At 47.4% G+C, this 19,271-nt stretch overlaps 1 protein-coding gene across 1 annotated transcript in view; it reads left to right on the top strand.

The window, feature by feature from the left end:
- Nucleotides 1-19,271, top strand: part of igdcc3 (immunoglobulin superfamily, DCC subclass, member 3) — a 140,928-nt gene that overhangs the window by 97,681 nt on the left and 23,976 nt on the right. The window contains exon 5 of the mRNA XM_078240993.1: nucleotides 5,057-5,215. Coding sequence (XP_078097119.1) covers nucleotides 5,057-5,215 — 159 coding nt within the window. The remainder of the gene's footprint in view (nucleotides 1-5,056; nucleotides 5,216-19,271) is intronic.

The raw sequence follows: 19,271 nt of genomic DNA, 5'->3' as shown, positions 1-19,271 counted from the left end.
CTCCACTGGATAAGTGCATTTTCCAGCACTGATTGTGGGCCAGGAGGGACCAGACCCTGAAGAAAAAGTATTCGGGGCATACCCCCAAATAACCGACCTCCCGTTACAATGTCAGACCTAATCCCTCACCAGCTCGCATTCTCTGGCCCAATGCCTTCTCTTCCCTCCCCAGCATTAAAACTGACCTTCACCCAGTCCGAGTGCTAAAGACCCTCTCCCTGGCATCCTACCTGCTCTCCCGCTCCTGCTTTTCCCTTCCTGCCACGTTGGTGAGCTGCCGAGTGTGAAATGGATCTAAGGAATGACAATGAGGTCCTGTCACTCAGTTTGACCAGGCCTTTGCGGCCTCGACCCTGCCTCGTTCTTCCACCATTTTCGCGTCCTTTCAAATATCGGGTCTGTAGTGGAAATTCTATTCATCTCCTGCCTGTGGCGATGATGTGCCCAGCACTTGGGGCTAAAGGGATAAAAGGGTACGGAAGTGGGTGGGGAGGGGGGGATAAAAACGGGAACAGGTTACTGAGTTGGACGATCAGCCACGATCATAATAAATGGTGGAGCAAGCTCACAGGGCCGAATGGCGGAGCAGGGCCGAATGGCCTTCCCCTGCTCCCATTATCTATGTTTTGCTTCTTCTAATTCCTCAGCCTTTGCTTGAGAATCTTCAATGGCCTTTACTTCCCCGCTACTGAAACTGCTTTAAGTTTCGGTACTTAACGATAAATAAGAATATTACCCCAAAATATTTAAAAATTAAACTCAGGCAACAAGGACATGAAAATTTGCCCTTTTGCTGATCCAACCTCGGGATAAACTTATTAACCATTAGAGGAACCTTTCAAAATCATTCTCATCACAGATGGTAATTCATGATGAAGAGTATGATCGGAACTGTATTTTTATAAACTCCCTCATCGCAGCGGTCTGTTAAACTTTCAATCAGATACTTCAAACTGTGTTCCCATCAAGTTGGTGAAAAATATTAAAGGTGCAGCTTGTTCCCAAAATAATATTTCAAACGGATAGCGATTAATGAGCATCATTAAATTAAAGGTTGATATAATAGTCAATGATATAATTACAATGGAGACACTGAAGATATCATTATAGTGGGAAACACATTTATAATGTATAGTGCTGTAATTGAATCAACTAAGAAAGAGTCCATATTATAATATGATTTTGCCTCTCAGTCACATCAAATTTTCATTTAATATCTGATCATTAATCTATTCAATTTTCCAATTGGAAGATCCTCGCAATCATGATTTTTGAATATGTAAGACACAGAATCTGGCATAGAGATGTTTCTCTATTCATTCACGGGATGGGTGGCACAGTGGCACAGTGGTTAGCACTGCTGCCTCACAGCGCCAGGGACCCAGGTTCGATTCCCGGCTTGGGTCACTGTCTGTGTGGAGTTTGCACACTCTCCCTGTGTCTGCGTGGGTTTCCTCTGGGTGCTCGGGTTTCCTCCCACACTCCAAAGATGTGCGGGTTAGGTGGATTGGCCATGCTAAATTGCCCCTTCGCGTCAGTGGGACTAGCTAGGGTAAATGCATGGGGTTATGGGGATAGGGCCTGGGGGGGATTGAGGTCAGTGCAGACTCGGTGTGCTGAATGACCTCCTTCTGCACTGTAGGGGTTCTATGTGAGTGTCACTGGCTGGGCCAGCATTTATTGCCCATCCCTAACTCCCTCCATTTCAGAGGGCATTTGAGAGTCAACCACATTGCTGTGTGTCTGGAGTCACATGTGGGCCAGACCGGGTAAGGGCGGCAGATTTCCTTCCCCAAAGGACATTAGTGAACCAGATGGGTTTTTACAATAATGGTTTCACGGTCATCATTAGACTTTTCATTCCAGATCTTTTATTGAACTCAAATTTCATCATCTACCATGGTGGGATTTGAACCCAGGTCCACAGAACGTTACCCTGGGTCTCTGAATTCCTAGTCCAGTGACAATACCACTGTGCCACTGCCTTAACTTTAGGGATCAAGTCACATTCATCTGTAGAGTCGTGCCATATTGAGTCAGTTGGAAGAATTCTTAACCTCCAAGTTACAGAGTTGCAGATTCAAGATCCACTACGGATTTGAGCACCATAATCTGGACTGACACCTTAATGCAGTGCTGAGCAAATTTTGAATTGCTGAAGGTGCTGTCTGTCAGATAAGCTGTTAAACCAAGGATTTCTCTGTCTGCTCAGGTGAATGTAAAAGAGTCCTGTGGCATAATTTGAAGAAGGTTATGGAGGTGTTTCAGCTAATATTCTTCCCTTGACACCATTCAGAAACAGACTAAACGGCCATTTGGTCATTTACTGTTTGTGGGATCTTTCTATGTGCAGTTGGCTGTTGCCTTTGCTACATAGCAACAGTGACTGCACTTCAGATATATTGCATCAGTTGTAAAGGGTTTTGGATGTGCTGAGAAGGCACTGTATGAATGCTAGTTTATTCTTCGAGCGAGCTTAACTCTGCAGCTGCTCTGGGAGTGATGTTGATGCACAGCTCAGGTAATTTAACCTGACAAACCTGATCACGAATCACACAATCCCTACAGTGCAGAAGAGGCCATTCGACCCATCGAGTCTGCACTGACTCTCTTACAAAGTATCTTACCTAGGCCCTCGGTCCCGCCCTATCCTTGTAACCCCATAAATTTACCATGGTTAATCCATCTAATCTACACACCTTGGGACAAAAAGGGGCAATTTAGCAAGGTCAATCCACCTAACCTGCACATCATTGGACTGTGGGAATTAAACTGGAGCACCCGGAGGAAACCCACGCAGACACAGGGAGAACGGCCAAACTCCACAGTCACCCTAGGCCGGAATTGCACCCGAGCCCCTTGGAGCTGTGAGGGAGCAGCACTAACCATTGTGCCGTGGCGCACAGTGGTTAGCATGGTGGCGTAGTGAAAGGCACATACCTGGTATGAACAAGGGGCGGCACGGTGGCACAGTGGTTCTCCCCGTGTCTGCGTGGGTTTCCTCCGGGTGCTCCGGTTTCCTCCCATAGTCCAAAGATGTGCGGGTTAGGTGGATTGGCCATGTTAAATTGACCCTTAGTGTCAGGGGGACTAGCTAGGGTAAATGCATGGGGTTATTGGGACCGAGCCAGGGTGGGATTGTGGTCCGTGCAAAATCGATGGGCCAAATGGTCTCCATCTGCTTTGTGGGATTCTATGCTTCGAGGTGGGCTCAGGTCGGGTGTCCATTTTACACCTGTCCCAATTTACTCTCCATTGGAGCCAGTCGAGTGTAAAATCTGATGAGATGTAAATCATAATGTCCGACCCAAGACCGTCCCATTGCCAACAGGGACCTTTGATTTAAATGACGCTCAAAGTGGCAATTGGGGATAAAGCTATGACACATTTCTCTTAATGTGAGTTTACTTCTTCTGTGTGCGCCAACCAGAGATTTGATTACCATTTACTTTAACAGACAGGGAAATCATCGACAGAAGTGCAAAAACTTCTGGTGGAAAGTTTACATAAAGTTGGAAAGAGATTTCTAAGGTTTGAGACCATTCTCATTGAATTTGGGTTTATGTGTCATTGTTCAGCGACTAAAGGGGGAATGAGATGACTTTATTGCAACCGTGGGAAACCTCCATTCCAATCATATTGTCAACATCTATCATTCCATTTATTTACGAGTGAGATTGGAAAATGTTTATTGTGGAAGAGAACCTTCCTGATATTTAACAGTGCGGTTAAAATGAGTAATGTGCATTATATTTACAGGATCCCTCTGTAGGTCTGAGGAGCTGTTTTATTGCGTGCTCAGAGACTGGTTTCCAGACTTCTCTGGGTGAAGCAGTTCTGCAGAGTTAAAGAAAAAACTTGCATTTTTATGTAGCAGCCATCGCTATCTCAGGACTTCCCAAAAACCGCCCCCTCCCCCCCACTTTAAAACCAATGAAGTATGCTCTCTGGTGTAATGTAGGAACCAGCAGCCAGTTTGTACACACCATGCTCCCAAAAACAGCAAAGTGACAATGACCAGATAACCTGTTTGAGTGATATTTGTTGAGGGATTAAATATTGATCAAGGCATCACAGTAACATTGCGCCAGGGACCCGGGTTCAATTCCGGCCTTGGGTGACTGTCTGTGTGGAGTTTGCACATTCTCCCCGTGTCTGCGTGGGTTTCCTCCAGATGCTCCGGTTTCCTCCCACACTCTAAAGATGTGTAGGTTAGGTGGATTGGCTGTGCTAAATTGCCCCTTAGCATCCAAAGATGTGCAGCTTAGCTGGATTAGCCAGGGCAATGCGTGGGGTTACGGGGATAGGGCAGGGGAGAGGGTAAGATACTCTGTAGAGGGCCGGTGCAGACTCGATCAGCCAAAAGGCCTCTTCTGCACTGTAGGGATTCTGTGACTGGGGAGGACTACCCTGTTCTTCTTCAAAATAGTGCTATGGGATGGTTGAGGCCTCCTTAACCTCTCATCCCAAAAGATGGCATCTCTGACACTGCAGCACTCCCTCAGTGTAGCAATGAGTATCTGCCTCAAATATCAATAGTCAGAATCTTTCCTAGAGTTGAAATGTCTCATACTAGGGGGCGTAGACTTAAGATGAGAGGGGGAAAGTTCAAAGGAGATGTGAGGGGGCAAGTGTTTTACACAGAGTGTGGTAAGTGTCTGGAACAAGTTGCCAGGGGAGGTGATGGAAGCAGATATGATAAGGGCATTAAGGGGCTTTTAGATAAGCACATTAATATGCAAGGAATAGAGGGATATGTTCCAAGGGTAGGCAGAGGTGATTAGTTTAATTTGGCATCATGTTAGGCACAACATTATGGGCCGAAGGGCCTGTTCCTGTGCTATACTGTTCTATGTTCTATGTTTCTTCCACCTTATGAGCCAAATGTTTACTATCCCAAATATTTCTAACATTCAGCTTTTGGTAGTTTGTTTAGAAAACAAATCCCTTCCTTTCCGTGATCCCTTGCCAGCAATGCTTCATGGGACAGATGAATCAGGCCTATTTTCCCATTGATTGAAGACCCAGCTAACCGCTAAAACTCTCGTGTCCACAGATGGCAGACCGATTGGCGTGGAGGGCATCCAAGTGCTGGGCACCGGAAACCTGATGATCTCTGACCTGTCGGTGCAGCATTCTGGGGTGTACGTGTGCGCAGCGAACAAACCAGGAACACGCGTGAGGCGCACTGCGCAGGGGAGGCTGGTGGTGCAAGGTAAGCGGCTGGTTCTAACCAGGGGGTTTCGTGAAGGGGGAACGGCACCTGTTTATTGACAACATCTGCAGCAGAGAAAAGTTTCCATCCGCGCCAAAATCTTTATATTCTACCTCGCCGTGTCTGAGATGGTTGTCCTCAAACAATCTGCACCTTTGTTCTGCCATTCACACATTCCAATCTCTTAATGGACGCCATTAGCACCTTTCTCAGCCTTTGTCATCACCTGGTGAAGGAGCAGAGCTCCGAAAGCTCTTGGCTCCAAATAAACCTGTCGGACTTTAACCTGGTGTTGTGAGACTTCTTACTGGGCCCACCCCAGTCCAACGCCGGCATCTCCACATCATGTTTATCATCACCATTTACATTCCCTTTATCCAATTACAGCCCCCCATCCCTCCACCAGCGCCCCCCCCCCCCCCCCCCCCCCCCGCCATAGTATAAATCTTGTCGTATTTTCTGTGTCTTCAGCTGTGACAAAGGGTCAGCCAGACTCGAAACGTTGGCTCTATTCTCTCTCCACAGATGCTGTCAGACCCGCCGAGCTTTTCCAGCATTTACTGTTTTTGTTACCGTGTGTGATTTTGTTTGCGGGGTGAAGTGGAGGAGGGATTGTTATTTTTCCCGATTTGTGCGTTGTTGGCCTCCCTGAGCCGTACACTATCCCTGGCAGAGAGAACGGACAGGACACCTGGGTCACCGTGCAGAGTGGACTGGGTCACAAGCTGCCCAATTTCCCCTTCTTACGGGAAAACCTCAGGCTTCCACAACCCTGCCCGTACTGATGAGGTCAGCTCCGCGTACATGATCCATTCATCTCACTGTGGATTGGCCATTCAGCCCCTTGAGCCTGTTCCGCCATTCAGTCTGCTCTGTTTCGCTAACTCCCATCTCTCACCGACACAGTGATGTGGGGGCGGCACGGTGGCACAGTGGTTAGCACTGCTGCCTCACAGCGCCAGGGACCCGGGTTCAATTCCAGCCTCGGGTCACTGTCTATGTGGAGTCTTGCACGTTCTCCCCGTGTCTGCGTGGGTTTCCTCCGGATGCTCCAGTTTCCTCCCACATTCCAAAGATGTGCGGGTTAGGTTGATTGGCCATGCTAAATTAACCCTAGTGTCAGGGGGATTAGCAGGGTAAATATGTGGGGTTACGGGAATAGGGCCTGGGTGGGATTATAGTCAGTGCAGACTCAAAGGGCTGAATGGCCTCCTTCTGCACAGTAGGAGTCTATGACCTCACTACTATATCCCGTAATACCCACACTGACTAACAATCTATCACAATCTCAGCTTTGAAATTTTTAACTGATCCCCAGCCTCAGTTGGTACTTTTAAAAAAATAGTAAGTGTTAAACGGTGAAAAGTGTGACACAAGAACATGTCTAGCTAGTATAGGATGTTTTGTACATCGTGTATGACAAAGTGTTGTTGTTGCTTACTTTGACTATTTTTTGCCTGTTTTAGCATCATTCTCATTTCTGAATTAGAGCATTCCTTGTAACCATTTCTAATTTCTTATGTAAATCCTGGTGATGTTATGTGGTATTTGTACAATAAAGTGTGCGGTCTGGTTTATATAAAAAAAATAGCATTTTAGGGGGATAGATTTCCAGAATTTCAACACGCAAAATGCTTCCTGACATCACCCCACACAACCAAGCTCTAATTTGAAGTTTATCCCCATTGTTCTAGACTTCTTCATCAGAGGGCATTTTTCCTCTATGTCTGTCTGGTCAAATCCTTTACCCATCTTAAAGTCTATATGGGTGGCACGGTGGCACAGTGGTTAGCACTGCTGCCTCACAGCGCCAGGGACCCAGGTTTGATTCCCGGCTTGGGTCACTGTCTGTGTGGAGTTTGCACGTTCTCCCCATGTCTGTGTGGGTTTCCTCCGGGTGCTCCGGTTTCCTCCCAACGTCCAAACGACAAAGAACAAAGACGTTCTGGTTGGGTGCATTGGCCATGCTAAATTCTCCCTCAGTGGACCCGAACAGGCGCCGGAGTGTGGCGACTAGGGGATTTTCACAGTAGCTTCATTGCAGTGTTAATGTAAGAATACTTGTGACTAATAAATAAATTTTACTTTATGTTATGGGCATTCCCCAATCTGTGACGATACACCATTAGGGCAGATAAAGGTCGGAATCTTACCGCTGTTCATGCTGGTGAGATTTTCCCATCCCGCCGTAGTGAACAGACATTTGGCTGGCCACCAAATTCTCCAACTCCACGGCAGCAGGAGCGTAGCATGAACGACAGGTGAGATCGCACCTATAGGCTATTCACTATTCATTGTGTACTTGCAAATACTTATACCAAGGACGTGTCTATGACTTTGCTACAGATTTTGAACAAGGGAAGCACTCTTTCCATGCACCTTCCTCAGCAATATTCCTCTCGGGGTGGCATGGTGGCACAGTGATTAGTACGGCTGCCTCACAGCTCCAGGGACCCAGATTCGATTCCCATCTTGGGTCACTGTCTGTGTGGAGTCTGCACACTCTGCCTTGTCTATGTGGGTTTCCTCCGGGTGCTCCGATTTCCTCCCACAGTCTAAAGATGTGCGGGTTAGGTGGATTGGCCATGCTAAATTGTCCCTTAGTGTCAGGGGGACTAGCTAGGGTCAATACATGGGGTAATTGAGGATAGGGCGCAGTGGGATTGTGGTCGGTGCAGACTTGATGGGCCGAATGGCCTCCTTCTGCACTGTAGGATTCTATGATTCTATAATATTGATATACATTGAGGTGGATTTTAACCAGTAGACATCTAGCCATTGCTGAGTGCCAGCTGACCTCCCCCCCAACCCGATCATACTTGTGTGTGCTCTGGCCCTGATTAATGAGGTTGGGGCTTAATTAGCAACTTGGAGGCGGTGAGATGTAGGCTCCTGGCCAGAGGGAAATGTGAAACGTGCCATTTTTACTGCCTTTTCTGGAGTGTTCACTGGTCAAATTTGACGGGGAAAGTCAGCAACACAAATCGACCCAGTTACCCCCATGGTTGCGATTGGAGTCCAATGTACATCCATGAACCTCCCTGGATGAGTTCTGAGGCAGAGATAAAGAGGGAAGTTAATCAAATCAATCATGACTAGCAGATTAATCCTGCTGGCATGATGGGTAAGGTACACATCACTCCATTTCTAACGTCTCAAATCCCACTATCCAAAAACAGGAGTTGGTTGAAAATCGGACATTTTTGTAAGCTGTCATGTATCAGTTACTGAATGAGTAAAATAACTTACCAGGACAACTCAGCAAGATAGTGCATTGGTGCACCAGACTAATTATCAGCTGCGTGCGCCGGCCTCTTGCTGTGCTCTGAGTATTAAAGGTAAACATGATGTGGAGATGCCGGCGTTGGACTGGGGTGAACACAGTAAGAAGTCTCACAACACCAGGTTAAAGTCCAACAGGTTTATTTGGTAGCAAATGCCATAAGCTTTCGGAACGCTGCTCCTTCGTCAGATGGAGTGGAAATGTGCTCTCAAACAGTGCACAGAGACACAAAATCAAGTTACAGAATACTGATTAGAATGCGAATCCCTACAACCAGCCAGGTCTTAAAGGTACAGACAATGTGGGTGGAGGGAGCATTAAACACAGGTTAAACAGATGTGTATTGTCTCCAAACAGAACAGCTAGTGAGATTCTGCAAGCCCAGGAGGCAAGCTGTGGGGGTTACTGATAATGTGACATAAATCCAACATCCCGGTTTAGGCCGTCCTCATGTGTGCGGAACTTGGCTATCAGTTTCTGCTCAGCGACTCTGCGCTGTCGTGTGTCGTGAAGGCCGCCTTGGAGAACGCAGTCACGGGCATTCAGCCTTGGATCTTCAGGTAAATCCAGCATAGCTTGAGAGTCACAGACTCATGGAATCCCTACAGTGCAGAAGGAGACCACTTGGCCCTTCGGGCCTGCACTGACAACTATACCACCCAGGCCCTATCCCCGTAACCCCACATATTTACCCTGCTAATCCCCCTAACACTAAGGGGCAATTGAGCATGGCCAATCAACCTAACCCGCACATCTTTGGAGTGTGGGAGGAAACCAGAACACCCGGAGGAAACCCACGCAGATAAGGGGAGAACGTGCAAACTCTACACAGACTGACACCCAAGGCCGGAATTGAACCCGGGTCCCTGGTGCTCTGAGGCAGCAGTACTAACCACTGTGCCTCCGTGCCGCCGTATTTACTTTACTATTCAATTTTCTTTTCAAATGCTATTCTTCGCTGTCATGCACTCTTTTTTCAAACTTTAATAAAAAGGTTTTGTGACCTGTAGTAGATTCAGGTAGGGTGTAACATTACCAAACAGTTCTGTGTTGCTAACCAAATTCAGTGGACTGTAACCCTGTGCATGTGACTAGAGACATGAGCATTAAAATAGCCCTGATATGCCCATGTCACAATGGCAGCAGTATGGATCTTTGATGGAGTGACTTGTGGGGTATAAACTGCATATTTATACAGTTACAGCAGGCAGTAAAGAAGGCAAATGGTATGTTGGCTTCATAGCGAGAGGATTTCAGAATAGGACTTGAAATGTTTTAATGCAATTGTATAGGGCATTGGTGAGGCTACACCTGGAGTATTGTGTTCAGTTTTGGTGTCCTTATCTGAGGAAGGATGTCCTTACAATAGAAGGAGTGCAGCGAAGGTTTACCAGAGAAAAGACAAAGCTTTGACAAAGGGTCATCTGGACTCGAAACGTTAGCTCTTTTCTCTCCTTACAGATGCTGCCAGACCTGCTGAGATTTTCCAGCATTTTCTCTTTTGGTTTCAGATTCCAGCATCCGCAGTAATTTGCTTTTATCGAAGGTTTACCAGGCAGATTCCTGGGATGGCAGCTCTATGAGGAGAGATTAAGTCGGTTAGGATTGTATTCATTGGAGTTTACAAGAATGACAGGGGATCTCATCGAAACTTATTAAGGTTTAACAGGATTAGACAGGGTAGATTCAGAAAGAATGTTCCCAATGGTGAGGGAGTCCAGATCCAGGGGTTGTAGTTTGAAGATAATTGGTGAACCTTTTCGAACTGAGGTGAGGAGAAATTTCTTCACCCAGAGGGCGGTGAATCTGTGGAATTCACTACCACAGAAATTGAGGCCAAAACATTGTGTTGTTCCAAGAAGAAATTAGACATAGCTCTTGAGGCTAAAGGAATCTAAGGATATGGGAGGAAGGCGGGATTAGGATATTGAACTTGATGATCAGCCATGGTCAAAGTGAATGGCGGAGCAGGCTCGAAGGGTCGAATGGCCTACTCCTGCTTTTTGTATGTTTCTATGTTTCGATGCGTTATTGGGTAAATGGAAGGGAACTATGTTTCCTTGTGTTAGTGAGGAATGGAAGGGGTGGCACAGTGGTTAGCACTGCTGCTTCACAGTGCCAAGGACCCGGGTTCAATTCCAGCCTTGGCTCACTGTCTGTCTGGAATTTGCATGTTCTCCCTGTGGGTTTTCTTTGGGTACTCGGTTTTGTCCCACACTCCAAAGATGTTAGGTGGATTGACCATGCTAAATTGCCTCTCAGTGTTCCAGGATGTATAAATTAGCAGGGTAAATTTTTTGATTTGATTTATTATTGTCACGTGTATTGGGATACAGTGAAAAGTATTGTTTCTTGCGCACTATACAGACCATTCATGGAGTACATCGGGGATAAGGAAAGGAGAGGATGCAGAATGTAGAATTTAAAAGAGTTAAAGTACTGTTTAAAAAGCGTAGAACGAGAATAAAAGATAGAATTAGAGGGTATGCTGGGGACAGCTCGCAAGAATTCGCCTTGCTCCTGCAGCAACATATGTGGGGTTATGAGGATAGGGTGGGGAGAGAGAGCCTGGGTGAGATACTCTGTCAGAGAGGCGGTGCAGACTCAATGGACTGAATGACCTCCTTCTGCACTGTACTGATTGTACGATTAATTGCAGCAATGCAAGCACCATGGCTTTGGGTTTGTTTTTTTTTCATTCATTCATAGAACATGGGCGTTGCTGGTTGGCCAGCATTTATTGCGCATCCCTAGTTGCATTTCGAGGGCAGTTGAGAGTCTTGGCTCTGGAGTCACATGTAAGCCAGACCCAGGTAAGGATGGCAGATTTCCTTCCTTAAAGGGCGTTAGTGAACCAGGTGGGCTTTTTCGACAACCGACAATAGTTTCATGGCCATCAGTAGATTCTAAATTCCAGATTTCTTTTTTGTTGAATTCAAATTCCACCATCTGCCGTGACGGGATTCGAACCTGGATCCCCCAAAACATTAGCCGAGTTTCTGGATTAATAATCTGGTGATAATACCACTAGGCCATCGCCTCCCCCCACCCCCCTGCATCAGCAGGCAGGGAAGCAGAGAGTTAAAAAAAAAGCCCAAGGATAAATCTTGAAGTGATTGCATTCAGTGATGTCAGCTATAGTGCTTGCCCTGGGGAGCGTGCATTCTCAGCACTTTAATCACACAGCATCGACTGAATGTACACTGACCCTCAAATTTACAGCTCTGCCTTTCCAGGCTAATAGACCCGTGCCCCAGTGTGCAACGCAGTACGTTTACCATTGGTAACGAAGAGTGGATTTCTGTATATGGGACCCCATGCTGGCCTTCGCTAGGGAGCCTTCACTGGTATTGACTGCGTGGACAAAAAGAATCTTTGGCGTTTGGAATACTTCAATATTTCAAATTCCTTTTGAATTATCTAATTAATAGATATGTGTATTTTAATCACATGAATAATTAATGGCGATGAATAATTAAACCCTGTACATGGAGCGTGGCAGAGGCAATAATAATGCAGCCAATTTAACTCCAGCGCTGCTGGCTTTTTAATCCATAATATATGGATGTATTAAATAAAATGACATTGCTTAAAGGGAATCAGATACAGCCCTACTTACCTGAGAATGAATGTTAAAGTGTTGTTGGCATCAAATGAAACTTCACACAGATCACACAAAGTCCATTAGCAATGACAGGCTCTTGGGATTGTTTTCAGACCAATAGCATTGTGATTAGACACCGAGAGAGAGAGAGGCACCGCTGATACAAAACAGAGCATCGAGATGGCGGCGTCCAATGGTGGGTCAAGGACTTCCTTGTCTCTTTATTTTTCCTGCATTCTGTTGGTGAGCCATCGGAGCCGGGAGCAGATCATCTTCCCGGCCTTTTAGAAATCATAGAAACCCTTCAGTGCAGAAACAGGCCATTCGGCCCATCGAGTCTGCACCGACCACAATCCCACCCAGGCCCTACCCCCATATCCCTACATATTTACCCGCTAATCCCTCTAACCTACGCATCTCAGGACACTAAGGGGCAATTTTAACATGGCCAATCAACCTAATCTGCACATCTTTGGACTGTGGGAGGAAACCGGAGCACCCGGAGAAAACCCATGCAGACACGAGGAGAATGTGCAAACTCCACACAGACAGTGACCCAAGCCGAGAATCGAACCCGGGTCCCTGGAGCTGTGAAGCAGTAGTGCTAACCACTGTGCTACCGTGGTTCCAGGGGCACCACGGGTCAAGGCCAAAAGGATCACGATGCCTTGCACAAAACAAATCCCTTCAAGGGAATGGATCCAAATGGGTTTGTCCTGATTTAGATAGATTTAGATTTCAGAGTTGATTTGGATATTATTCTGGGGAAGCCATATAATGACCGAGTGGGGTGTTGGTGGGGTGGGGGGGAAGCACTCTTTTTTAATGCGGCAATATGAGAGTCCTGCAATGATGTTGATGTCATGCAGTGCTGTAATGAGGTGATGTCATGCAGTGCTGTAATGAGGGTGATGTGTGGCAGTGGCGTAATGATCATGATGTGTGGGAGTGCTGTAATAGTATGGTGTGTGGGAGTGCTGTACTAGTGAGGTGTGTGGGAGTGCTGTAATAGTGGTGATGTGCAGGAGTGCTGTAATAGTGTGATGTGCAGGAGTGCTGTAGTAGTGTGATGTGTAGGAGTTCTGTAATAGTGTGTTGTGTGGCAGTGCTGTAATAGCGGTGATGTGTGGGAGCGCTTTAATATTGGTGGTGTGTGGGAGTGCCAAAGTGATGGTGATGTGTGTGGAACACTGTAATGATCATGATGCTGGAATGATGGTGATGTGTGGGGAGTGCTGTAATATCAGTGATGTGTGGGGAGTGCTGCAACAGAGGTGATGCATGGGGAGTGCTGTAACAGTGGTGATGTGCGGGTAATGCTGTAATATCGGTGATGTGCGGGTAAAGTTGTAATATCGGTGATGTGTGGGAGTCCTGTAATATCGGTATGTGTGGGGAGTGCTGTATTATCGGTGATGTGTGGGAGTCCTGTAATATCAGTGATGTGCGGGGAGTGCTGTAATATCGGTGATATGGGGGAGTGCTGGAATATTGGTGATGTGTGGCGTGTGCTGTAATATCGGTGATGTGTGGGGTGTGCTGTAATATCGGTGATGTGCAGGAAGTGCTGTAAACTGGGTGACGTGGGGAACTGTTGTAATATCAATAATATGTCGGGTGTGCTGTACTATTGGTGATGTGTGGGGAGTGCTGTAATATCAGTGATGTGTGGGAGTCCTGTAATATCGGTGATATGTGGGGTGTGCTGTAATATTGGTGATACGTGGGGTGTGCTGTAATATCAGTGATGTGTGGGGAGTGCTGTAATATCAGTGATGTGTGGGAGTCCTGTAATATCGGTGATATGTGGGGTGTGCTGTAATATTGGTGATATGTGGGGAGTGCTGTAATATCAGTGATGTGTGGGAGTCCTGTAATATCGGTGATATGTGGGGTGTGCTGTAATATCGGTGATGTGTGGGGAGTGCTGTAATATCAGTGATGTGTGGGAGTCCTGTAATATCGGTGATATGTGGGGTGTGCTGTAATATCGGTGATATGTGGGGTGTGCTGTAATATCAGTGATGTGTGGGGTGTGCTGTAATATCAGTGATGTGTGGGGAGTGCTGTAATATCAGTGATGTGTGGGAGTCCTGTAATATTGGTGATATGTGGGGAGTGCTGTAATATCGTTGATGTGTGGCAGGGCTATAAGGATGTTTCCCACCTGCATGATGAGTGGCTCCAGATGATGGGGTGTGACTTTCTTAATGCTGGTCAGCAGACATTGCTACTTAGAGTTGAGAAGTTCGCATTCTGAAAATGAAGACTGAAGATACTTGAGATCTGAGACCCTCGCCTCTCTTCTCCACTCAACGTTTCTCTCCTTCCCTTTATTCTACCCTTAGTTACCTCTGATTGCTGTGGATGCTGCTTTGGTTTGCCTGATGGTGTGGCAGGGAAGGGGAGGAGGAGGGTAGGAGGTCTCGCACAGTTTGGATACAGCAATTGGGAGCTGACGCGATCGAACTCTAATGGAAACCTGTGGTTTCAGTGAGTAACCATGGCCACATGCATTGTCTTGTTCCCCCTGCAGCTAAATCAAAGAATCTATGTGTGTGCCAGTGGGATAAGTTTGTCATAGCAACAGGCGGTTTGTTCATAATTTTGACAGTCAGTGTGTGTTCGATACGGGGAAGGCAATGAAGAAAAGGCCGGGTCTGGGCCCTAATGGACGCAGATAAAACAGGAACCGAACTGCAGTTTGACCAAAGGATTTACAAGGATTTTACCGGGACTGGAAGATTTGAACTATAAGGAGAAGCTGGATAGGCTGAGACTTTTTTCCCTGGAGCGTAGGAGGATGAGGGGTGAACTGATGGAGGCTTATAAAATCATGAGGGGCAGAGATAAGGCAAGGTCTTTTCCCCAGGGTAAGGGAGTCCAAAACTAGAGGGCACAGGTTTAAGGTGAGAGGCACTCCGGACATTCTCTCTTCCCCCTTCTTCCATCGGGAAAAAGATACAAAAGTCTGAGGTCACGTACCAACCAACTCAAGAACAGCTTCTTCCCTGCTTCCATCAGACTTTTGAATGGACCTACCTCGTAAGTTGATCTTTCCCCACACCCTAGCTATGACTGTAACACTACATTCTGCACTCTCTCCTTTCCTTCTCTATGTACGGTATGATTTGTCTGTGTAGCGCGCAAGAAACAATACTCTTCACTGTATGCTAATACATGTGACAATAATAAATCAAATCAAATCAGAGGGGAAAGATTTAAAAGGAACCTGAGGGGCCACTTTTTCACACAGAGGGTGGTGCGTGTATGGAATGAGCTGCCAGAGGAGGTGGTAGAGGCGGGTACAATAACAACATTTAAAGGAATTTGGACAGGTACATGGATGGGAAAGGTTTAGAGGGATATGGGCCAAATGCAGGCAAATGGGACTAGTTCAGTTTAGGAAACTTGGGTGGGCATGGATAAGTTGGGCCGAAGGGCCTGTTCCCTTGCTGTGTATCTCTATGACCCCACAACTCTAACTGGCCAGGCCAGCATAGCTTTATGGAAATGGGTTGGAGCAGGAGATGGTCGGAGGCTATTGGCAGCACCTTGTATTATTGCTCAAAGCACTTCCCAATTGGGGCTGTTGTCCAGTTGAAGCAGTTGTATTGGATTACAATCGAGAGAGAGGATAAGGGAAGTGAAACCTAGAGGAGGACGGAGGTGAATTGCGCCTGCGCAAGGAGATGAGAGACTGTAGGAGTGACAGGAAAAGGGCGGGATGAGAGGGAGAATGTGGAAAAGGGCAACAATATAAACCAAACATATTGGAGTGGGAGAGAGTGGGTGGAATTTTCCCTGGGCCCCACCGACAGGTTTAATGGTGAGAATTCGACGAGAATTGAAAAAACAGTTTATTCCGATGTGAATCTCCCGCGGGACCTTCTGCTGGTACCACCCATTGGAGGCAAGGATGAAGCCAATTTGCATCCCGCTACTGGGATGCAGATGTAGGCTTGGCTGGAATCTTCTGCCCACGCCTCATTCTCTGTGTCGTCAGTGAGAAAACACACTGGTCTAGAACACGTCTGGAACAATGTCGTATGCAAAAGCCAGGACTCACCTGAACAATGCCCGGATTTCGGGATGGAGACCACCAGCAACCCTGGACCCTGGAACACCACAGCAGTGGGTGGAAGAAACATTTGCTGTTGGCTGCCTTTTTGATACAGCGCCCAGACATGACTGCGAGACTTGCACCATCATGCTCGCCCCGACATACAATAAAACTTGGACCTTGTGAGAAATTAGATATAGAACTCCTACAGTGCAGAAGGAGGCCATTCGGCCCATCAAGTCTGCACTGACAACAATCCCACCTAAGCTCTATCCCCGTAACCCCACATATTTACCCCACTAATTCCTCTAACCTAAGCACCCCAGGACAGTAAGAGTTAGTATAGAATCATAGAATCCTACAGTGCAGAAGGAGGCCATTTGGCCCATCGGGTCTGCACCGACCCCAATCCCACCCAGGCCCTATCCCCATAACCAGCATACATTTACCCTAGCTAGTCCCCCTGACACTAAGGGACAATTTACCATGGCCAATCCACCTAACCTGCACATGTTTGGACTGTGGGAGGAAATTGGAGCACCAGGAGGAAACACACGCAGACACGGGGAGAACGTGCAAACTCCACACAGACAGTGACTTAAGCCCGGAATTGCACCTGGGGCTCCCTGGAGCTGTGAGGCAGTAGTGCTAACCACTGTGCCACCCATAATGCAGCGCTAAACCCCGGAGTGCATAATTAATTAGGTCGGGAAGACATGGTACGGTTTACCGCCATCCCCCACAGAGGGAAATACTTCCCGTTCCCCCCCTGACTTAGTCCCAGATGAGAGAATTCCACCCAGTGTGTCAGAATAGGGAGGGACTGAGAGAAAGTGTGCAATAGGGACAAATGAGAGAGAAGAGATGTGTTAGGAGAAAGGAGCTTCCCTCGGTCTAATATGTCCATGGCGGAGAGGCATTAAGTGTTTACGGGGAAAAGCAGGAATGAGAGAGAAAGAGATGGGCCAATTTTCCTGTTCTGCCCACCATGGGAATGGGAGCAGGCGAGGGGTGGACCATGGAAATGTCTGTTGACCTTGGGCGGGATTTCCCGGTTTTGGGGCGAGCGAAAATTCCATCCATCATGTCAGAGAACAGAAGGTTGACCAGATAACAAGTGGGGGAGAGCTGGGGCAATAACATTCCTGTAATTTGGCTCTCTACCAACCGGAATTCTCTCGGAACCGGGATTCTGGGGTCGTGTTGGTCTGTCTTTTTTGGTTGGAGATGACCGACTCACCGGTAAGAATTATTGACAGCTGTCCCCGCTCTAGACTCAGCCTCCCATTACTCTGCAGCACCATGTTCCCTTGTCACTCACTACCCACGCGATTCGTGCGCTCCTGCACCTCTCGCGAGACCTCAACACCGGTGGATCGCAGTGGACTGGCGTATCTGGTGTATCTGATTAACTGGCACCTCCCATTGCTGTAGCATGCCTGATAGCAGAGATTGTCCTTATCTCACCTGAGTCTTGCAGACGGATTGCGCTCTAACCTGAGCCATGGGCTGTACAGCAGTGTGAAGTGTTGAGGATCAAGCGTGCTGATATATCTAAGGATCTCTGTGTGAGCACGTGGATCAGAGAGAGGACTGGGATGGATGATGAGTCCTCCCTGGATACAAACATCTGAGGGCATGTTGTGGCGAGGTAAGATTGAGGTGGCCAAAGAGTTCCTCTTGCTTCTACAGATGAGAGAGCAGAGTACTGAGAGAGCCTGGATTTTCCCCAGAAAACACAATCCCTATTTTTTTTATTCATTCGTGGGACATGGGCGTCACTGTCTGGCCAGCATTTATTGCCCATCTCTAGTTGCCCCTGAGAAGGTGGTGGTGAGTTGCCTTCTTGAATCGCTGCAGTCCATGTTCTGTGGGTTGACTCACAATGCCGTTAGGGAGGGAATTCCAGGATTTTGACCCAGCGACTGCGAAGGAATGGCGATATATTTCCAAGTCAGGATGGTGAGTGGCTTGGTGGTGTTCCCATGTATCTGCTGCCCTTGTCTTTCTAGATGGAAGTGGTCGTGAGTTTGGAAGGTGCTGTCTAAGGATCTTTGATGAATTTCTGCAGTGCATCTTGTAGAATGTACACACTGCTGCTACTGAGCGTCGATGGTGGAGGGAGTGAGTGTTTGTGGATGTGGTGCCAATCAAGCGGGCTGCTTTGTCCTGGATGGTGTCAAGCTCCTTGAGTGTTGTTGGAGCCTCACCCATCCAGGCAAGTGGGGAGTATTCCATTACACTCCTGACTTGTGTCTTGTAGATGGTGGACAGGCTTTGGGGTGTCAGGAGGTGAGTTACTCGCCGCAGTATTCCTAGCCTCTGGCCTGCTCTTGGAGCCACTATGTTTATGTGGCAAGTCCAGTTGAGTTTCTGGTCAATGGTAACCCCAAGGACAGTGGGGGATTCAGTGATGGTTACACCATTGAATGTCAAAGGGGCGTTGGTTAGAGTGTCTCTTATTGGTGATAGTCATTTGTGTGGTGCAAATGTTACTTGCCACTTGTCAGCCCAAGCCTGGATATTGTCCAGAAATGGTTGCATTTGTTGTGTGTGAGGCTTTACCTGCCTGGTCGCCTGTGTACTGACCATACTGGAACCTCTGGGGCCAATGCGGTTGATGCAGTTAAGGGTCTGCAGCAGCTTAAAGGGAAGTGATCACCGAACATTGTTTTGCTTAACAGATTTCACGACCTTAAACTATCAGAGAGGGTGACTATAGGATACATTGCCTCCTGTGTTTGAGGGTGCTGATACTGGAGGTGTTGCTTTTGGAGGGAGCGTCACCTTGGAAAGGACAAAAGGGGAGATTCACGGAGAGCTGTGGCAGCTCAGCAGAAAGGACAGCAATGCCAATTCTACGATTTGATAGATGACCGCCCACTGCTTTACCAAGTCAGGCAACGTAGAGGAATCAGGTACACCTTGAAAGAGTGCGCTGGGCTAAGCATGTCAGCCACTTACAATGACCTCCCCCTCATTTTTTGGGACATGGGTGTTGCTGGATTAGCCAGAATTTTATTGCCCATCCCTAATCGCCCTTGGAGGGCAGTGAAGAGTCAACCACATTGCTGTGCCTCTGAAGTCACACGTAGGCCAGGCCAGG

This window comes from Mustelus asterias, chromosome 24 (genome assembly GCF_964213995.1).
Source record: "Mustelus asterias chromosome 24, sMusAst1.hap1.1, whole genome shotgun sequence".
In the NCBI taxonomy this organism is placed as follows: Eukaryota; Metazoa; Chordata; class Chondrichthyes; order Carcharhiniformes; family Triakidae; genus Mustelus; species Mustelus asterias.
The sequence above is the reverse complement of the archived record's forward strand: the minus strand, read 5'-3'. Positions and strand labels throughout refer to the sequence as shown.